General features: G+C 42.7%; 1 protein-coding gene across 1 annotated transcript in view; it reads right to left on the bottom strand.

Moving 5' to 3' along the window:
- Positions 1-4,708: 4,708 nt before the first annotated feature.
- The window catches only part of DRAM2 (DNA damage regulated autophagy modulator 2), a 33,352-nt gene continuing 30,415 nt past the window's right edge, over positions 4,709-7,645 (bottom strand). Inside the window, exons 7-8 of the mRNA XM_015416418.1 lie at positions 5,925-6,017; positions 4,709-5,146 (exon numbers count right to left, since the gene is read on the bottom strand). Of these exons, the coding sequence (XP_015271904.1) occupies positions 5,039-5,146; positions 5,925-6,017 (201 nt within the window). The 3' untranslated portion in view covers positions 4,709-5,038. The remainder of the gene's footprint in view (positions 5,147-5,924; positions 6,018-7,645) is intronic.

Here is a 7,645-nt window from a genome sequence, read left to right as displayed (position 1 = left end):
CTGAAATCTATGGGGCTTGCTCCCAGGATAGTAGGATTGTACTGCCTGCCTCTCCTTTCCAGGCCTAATAACAGCATGTATGGCAGTAGTGGTTTTGATAGGCAAATAGACACATAGGAGGTACAAAGGATTAAAGCCCTTCCCCCCCCCCTCCACCTGAATCAGGGTTTGAGGTAATACCATTTCCCATTAAAAATGCTGGGGAGCTGAGGTGATGTATTTCCTGACATGTAGTTTGCCTCTCAATGAAAATCCAAACAGTGCAATCTTACTATGGATGCCTTTTGTCATGGCACTTGCTGATCCAGTCTCTCTTATACACAGACATGCAAAACGGAGCACTAGTGTGCTGTCCAATTTTATCTTAAAGTATCATTCAAAATTATTTGTTTTTGTCTAAACTCATAATAAATTGAAATGTACAATTTAATTCTGAGCTCTTCCTTTTTACAAGAAAGCCAAGCAATATATCAAAAGCTGTGATGTTTTAGACCCCAGACATCGCATCTCTTGGATGCCTTAAAGAAAAACAAAACTGAAGTCCAACGACACCTTAACGACCAACAACATTTATTTCAAAGCAAGGTTTGAGTCCAGTGGCTTATTTAACACAAAGTTTTATTCTGGGTATAAGCTTTTGAGTACATGCACACAAAAGCTTATACCCAGAATAAAACCTTGTTAGTCTTAAAGGTGCTACTGGTCTCAAACTTTCTTCTGATGCTTCATCCCAAAACAGATATTCATCTGAATATTTATTCCAGTATGAGCTTTCATGAGTTAAAGCTGACTTCATTAGCTAGAGTGGAAAGAAAATTGTTTGCCTTATTTTAAGAATGTTGCAGGAAGGCAGGGAAAGGAGTTGAGTAAAGAGAGACCTGGTATAAATCCAGTATGACCCCTTAGTTATAATGGATAAGAGAGGTCAGAGATTCTAGACACTCGGGCAATGAAAATGAAAGTGCCGCATGACTGAGTGAGCTCCCATCCAGCTCCTGCCAACCTAGCAGTTCGAAAGCAAGAAATTGCAAGTAGATAAATACCTTCGGTGGGAAGGTAACGGCGTTCTGTGTGCCTTGGCGTCTAGTCACGCTGGCCACATGACCACAGAAATGTCTTTGGGCAGTGCTGGCTCATAGGCTTGAAAACGGAGATGAGCACCGCTTCCCTAGAGTCGGATTTGACTGGCTTTCGAGCAAGTGAAACCTTTACCTTTACTACTAAAGGGATATGATATGATACAACATGTTAACAGTCAGGAGACATGGTGTGATTGATCCACCTAACTATGCCTGGTTACGGAGATGGTTGGAGAGGAGGTGTTGCCATCATCCTTGGTGAGTCCTTCAACTTCTGCAGGCTTCCAGTACACAAACTAGCTGGCATTCAGCATATGCTCCCTATGTTAGGAACTAAGACAAATCAGGCATTCTGCTTGTTTACCAACCACCTAGTTCCCCAGTGGTCACCCTCTTGGACTTGGTGGCGGTTCTCTCAGATGTGGCAGTGAAGGCACCCGGTCTTCATCATTCATGCTGATGGCTCTTCTCCAGGGCTGGCCCAAGATTATATAGCCTCTTTGACTGCCCAGGGCCTCTCTCAAATTGTGATGGGTCCAACACATGAAAAAGGCTACACCATGCACTTAGTATTTTACACTGAGCTTCTGAGGGGAAATCTTGCTTCAGGGTTAAAGATTAAGCCAGGACTATGGTCTGACCATTATCTGTTGAAGGCAAGGATTAATACAACACTGACAGCCCATTATCTATTGAAGGCAAGGATGAGTATGACACCAACATGCCACAAAAAGGACCCCCCAGTTGAAATAGTCCATGGAGGTTCATGGAGCCTCCTGGACTCTGAAATGCTCTGGGAGATTTTGAGATTCCAACACTTGACTTATGGAGGCTGCAGTGGGAGCTTGGAATGTGATGACCTCTGTCCTTGGGGAGAAAGCCAGTCCCATTACCTGCTGCAGAACTGGGTGATCTGAAGAGGGCTGAAAGACATCTGTAAAGACACTGATGGAAAACTTGCACTGAATCCAACAGAAGATGCTATAGAGTCCACTGGAAAATTCATGAAGTGGCAGTGATAGCAGCAAAGAAATGTAATTTCTCTGCAATCCTTGCATCAGCTAGGTCACAATCTTCCCAGCTGTTTAGGGTATCTCATCACCTGCTGACTGTTCATCTGAACCTTTACCAGTTTGGTGTAGTGGTAAGTGCGCGGACTCTAATCTGGGAGAACCGGGTTTGATTCCCCACTCCTCCACTTGCACCTGCTGATGTGACCTTGGGTCAGCCACAAGCTCTGGCACAGCTGTCCTTGAAAAAGAGCAGTTTGTGTCAGAGCTCTCTCAGCCCCACCCACCTCACAGGGTGTCTGTTGTGGGGAGGGGAAGGGAAAGGAGTTTGTAAGCCGCTCTGGGACTCCAAGTGAAGGGCGGGGTATAAATCCAATCTCTTTACTGTTTCCTGAACTAACAATTAGCTGTGAGACCTTTGCAAAGTACTTTGCCGATAAAACAACATGAGTACTACCTGGATGCTGCCTGTAAGACCAGACTACGCAAAAATATAAGAATAATTTATCAAGTTGTCGCATATAATCCACAATATCACAGTAAGAACCACTGCTAACCAGACAAAAGATAACAGTCTCTAATTGTTAACTAATAAAAATCCCCAGGGTTATATCCGTCGAGACTTCTTCCAAGCCTGTTCTCTGCACACACAGAATTGTCAGCTGAGACAATTCTGTTTAAGCTTGCTGCACTGTGATGAGGGGGTTTTATCTGCTGAAACAGTCCTCTTTATCAGCTGAGACTGTTCTGCATAGTTGTTGTCATTTTCATAGTGAGTCTTTGATGTATACGCCTACACTGTGAACCCTTACAGTTAAACTGTAAGACCAGACTGGCAGGAGAAATGCTTAATACATTGTGTGGTCTGCTTATGGAGCCCAGTTGCTGTGATGGATATTGACAGAATCCTGGGATCTATGAAGGCGAGCACGTGTACACTGGACCGTTGTCCATCCTGACTAATGAAATAATGTAAAAAACCACATAAATCCGTTCTTGATGGCGCGAATCATCCTGACTAATGAAATAATGTAAAAAACCACATAAATGAGTTCTTGATGACTACCATTAATACTAACCCAGGGCACTGTACCTCAGGCACTCAAACAGGTGGTCATCCATTCCCTACTTTAAAAACCATCCTTAGACAAAAATGATGTTGCTACTTATTGCTCAGTTTTTAATCTACCCTTTCTGGGCAAAGTGATTGAGAGAGAGCAGTAGCAGACCACCTCCTGGTCTTCCTAATTAACTCTTTTCAATCTGGTTTCAGGCAGGGCTGCAGGACAGATGGCTCTGGCGGCTTTAGTTGATTACCTCTGCCTAAATGTAGGCAAAGGTCATACTTCTTTGCAGCTCCTCCTGTGTCTCTCTGCAGCCTTTGATGCAGTAGATCATGCCACGTTACTGAGGTGTTTGGAGGCAGCAGTAGGTATTAGGGAATGTGCCTTCAACTGGTTTAAGGTTAGGAAGGCCCCCACTCTCCTGGCTTTCCACAAACTGTAAAATGGAGTTATTCAAGAGAACTTTTTTGCACATTTAGATAGGGCTATACTGTAATAAAATGGTTCAGAAAGTTGCACTGGTAAAGGGATAGGGACTACTGCGTTGCTGGCTATCACTGGTAAGTAAGTTGCACTGGTAAAGGGATAGGGACTGTGGCCTATACTACTGTGTTGCTGGCTATCACTGGTAAGAATGGTCCAGACTAAGTAGTTTCTACACATATCATGTTTAAATGCTTCTGCTCTGTTTCAGCTTTCTTTGAGATTCCTGTTTGTTTTCAGATTTCTGCAGTCGAAACCATATTATACTGTTCACTGGATATCCCATCCTGTTGATTATACTTGACTTACACCACGTAATCCACCTTGAGTCTCAGTGAGAAAGGCAGACTATAAATAATCTTAATTATAATAATAATAATAGCTGAAACACCTGTAAAAGTGGGTTAGGCAAATTCATGCTCTGCCAGCAGTTATTAACCAGAAAAGTTAGGTTCAAAACAGGTCCGCTCACAATGGCAGTCAATGAAGCGCAAAAGTGGGGAGATCCATTGGCTTTCACACCCTGCTTCTAGGCTTTCGATCTAGGAAACAGGATGCTGGACAAAGTGTACCTTAGGGATTCTTCCTCTGTAATATGAACACTTCTCAACAGTTCCAGGCCTTCTGCCCCAGTCACTAAATATATCTACACCAAAGGGTTTTATGTTTCTTGGGAAAGGTCCCTCTATAAACTTTAATAGTGCAGGACACAGAATTAATGCTGCCTGTTTCCAGACATGGGGCATGTGCTCTTTGCGGAAATCAATAGGGATTTTATTATTCTTTTCGGTGCTATGTGTTAACCTACGGTATCATTTGAACACAAGAACAATTAAAGCATACCAAGGTCAGTATCATCCACCATGGCTGGCAGCAGTTCCCCAAGGTCTCATGGAAAGCTTCCTGGCCCTTTTAACTGGAGACGCTGAGGACTGAACACTGAATCTTTTGCACTCAAAGCAAATGCTCCACCATCCATGCCCCCCCTGCCCACCTTGTGTAAGCAGAATTCATGGACCCAAGGCAATCAACTGTAACCAGTCCATTTATTATTCATTTTAACAAAAATCTAAAATATGCTGCAGTTAGCCACTGGCAACATTACTTTATGCTGTGAATTGCATTGTTTTGTGAGTTAATTAAATGCTTTTTTCACATAGATGACTGAAAATTTTCAGTCACATTCCTACATTAATCAGAGTATTTTCATATAAAATATATAACATGTCACATTAGTACTGCTTGCATTGAAGGCCCCAATCCTAAAAACCTTTACAGTCACCAGTCTAGTGAAAAGGGTACTTTCAGGCATCCCTTGGTTAGAGCCTGCTAGTTGCTGGTTAGGGCAGATATCAAAATTCCTGAGTCACTGGTGGTGAAAACACATCCTGTTATTTGTTCCTCATAAACTTCCTGAGATGGGTAGTTGTGATTCATCTGTTGTGAACTGTGGGTTTGTATAGTTAACACTGTGTCCATCCAGCTGCACTACTACATACAAGGTGATTTTCTGCAGTTAAAAAACAAGGAAAGAAAAAATGGAGAAAGGAAATATGAGTTGCCTTTACTACAGTGGAATTACTTCTCCATAGCAATATATGTCTTGCTTGTATGCAGAACAACATGCAGTCATGAACATGCACATCCTTTATCAGGTGAACATATAGGAGGGGGCATGCTGTCAAACTGAGGCTTCTTAGAGCATGTGCATGTGATGAAACGTGGGGGCACATGCAAGGTATGTACAATTTCTACACAATTTATATCCGTGGAGAAGACTAAACATTGCATTGAGGAAATAACCTCACCAGTAGCATTATATAGATCTAAACCACAAAAAATATTTAGAAATATTGTTTTAAGAAAGATCAGATGGGAAGCCGTGTTAGTCTGTCCGTAGCAGTAGAAAAGAGCAAGAGTCCAGTAGCACCTTAAAAACTAACAACGTTTGTGGCAGGATATGAGCTTTCATGACTCACTGCTCACTTCTTCAGATACCTGAAGAATTGAGCAGTGACTCACGAAAGCTCACACCCTGACACATATTTTGTTAATCTTTAAGGTGCTACTGGACTCTGGCTCTTTTCTACTGTTTTAAGAACGATTGGCTAGCAAACCCACACTAGATCTTTTTTCACAGGAAATAAGGGCAAATGCAAGGATCTACCCTTCAAAGGTAATCTCCTGGTGATGCACAGATTTGCATGGGGGGAATAGCACCTAGAATGTCTCACTAGCCCCAAAGTCACTTAACTTAAAAGATATTTAACAAAAAAGCTCCAATTTACCTGGAAGTCACGAATGTAAGTAAGAAAAAAGCTGACAAAAGAGAAAGCCAAAGACCATTCAGAGACTGTGCTCATGATGTGAAGACTGTATTCCTATGAAAAAACAGAAAAAAATCTATATAGTAAAGAGTGTTTTTCAGTGGTGGAAGTCTTTGTTCTGTACTTCAAAATAGGATTTGCTGTTCAGTTGACAAACTCATTGGGGACACATCTCTAAAAACAAAACAAAAAACATGAAGGAAGTTACTATAAAATACCTCAGAAAAGATCATTAGTATCACTGAAGAAAACAATCAGCATAGCCAACACAACAAGTGGCTAAATTTGCGGATGATACGAAGTTGTTCAGGGTGGTGAAAACCAGTGAGGATTGTGAGGCACTCCAAAAGGATCTGTCAAAGATGGGCGAGTGGGCGTCAACATGGCAAATGGGGTTCAATGTGGCCAAGTGCAAGGTGATGCACATTGGAGCCAAAAATCCTAAATATAAATACACGTTGATGGGGTCTGAACTGGCAGAGACTGATCAAGAGAGAGATCTTGGAGTTGTAGTAGATAACTCACTGAAAATGTCGAGACAGTGTGCGACTGCAATAAAGAAGGCCAATGCTATGCTGGGGATTATTAGGAAGGGTATTGTAAACAGATCAGCCAATATCATAATGCCGCTATATAAATCAATGGTGCGACCCCATCTGGAATACTGTGTGCAATTCTGGTCACCACACCTTAAAAAGGATATTATAGCTTTGGAAAAAGTGCAGAAAAGAGCAACTCGAATGATAAAAGGGTTGGAACACTTTCCCTATGAGGAAAGGTTAAGGCGCTTAGGGCTCTTTAGCTTGGAGAAACGACGACTGAGGGGTGACATGATTGAGGTTTATAAGATTATGCATGGGAAAGAGCAGGTAGAGAAAGAGGTACTTTTCTCCCTTTCTCACAATACAAGAACCCGTGGGCACTCCATGAAATTGCTGAGCGGTCGGGTTAGAACGGATAAAAGGAAGTACTTCTTCACCCAAAGAGTGATTAACACTTGGAATTCACTGCCACAGGAAGTGGTGGCGGCTACAAGCATGGACGGCTTCAAAAGGGAATTAGATAAGCATATGGAGCAGAGGTCCATCAGTGGCTATTAGCCACAAGGTATAGATAGGGACTCTGGGGCAAGTGATGCTCTGTCATCTTGGTGCTTGGGGGGGGGGTCAACAGTGGGAGGGCTTCTAATGTCCTGGCCCCACTGGTGGACCTCCTGATGGCACTGGTATTTCTGGCCACTGTGGGATACAGAGTGTTGGACTGGATGGCCCTTTGGCCTGATCCAACATTGGCATCTCTTATGTTCTTATGTAACACTGCTTAATGAGCTAACAAGGGCAGGATCCCCCCCCCCCAAGTTCATTTTCTACCAGAGACAACACACCATGATCACAACAGCAAGTCAGTTCCACTGAAAGAGCTGGTGGGTAGGATTCGGTGAAATACACAAGATGGCTTGATCAGAGGCAGTAAAGAAGACCTAATTCATATTTGTCACAATTGGGCTGAGAGCTGCAAAAGAATCATAAGAAACGGGCCATAACACTCAGGGAAAATGTGAGGAACAGCTCTTCCCCCACTGCCTCAGATCACAGATTTAAGTGTTTTGGTTTTTATTTAATTTTTTTCATGGGGGAAAAATCCATTCAAGCAGGCTAGTAGACTGGCAGAGGCTCACACAG

The sequence above is a fragment of the Gekko japonicus genome, unplaced genomic scaffold (genome assembly GCF_001447785.1).
Source record: "Gekko japonicus isolate JY-2015 unplaced genomic scaffold, Gekko_japonicus_V1.1 scaffold1812, whole genome shotgun sequence".
Classification (NCBI taxonomy): Eukaryota; Metazoa; Chordata; class Lepidosauria; order Squamata; family Gekkonidae; genus Gekko; species Gekko japonicus.
Note: the sequence above shows the minus strand (reverse complement) of the source record. Positions and strands in the feature narration are given on the sequence as shown.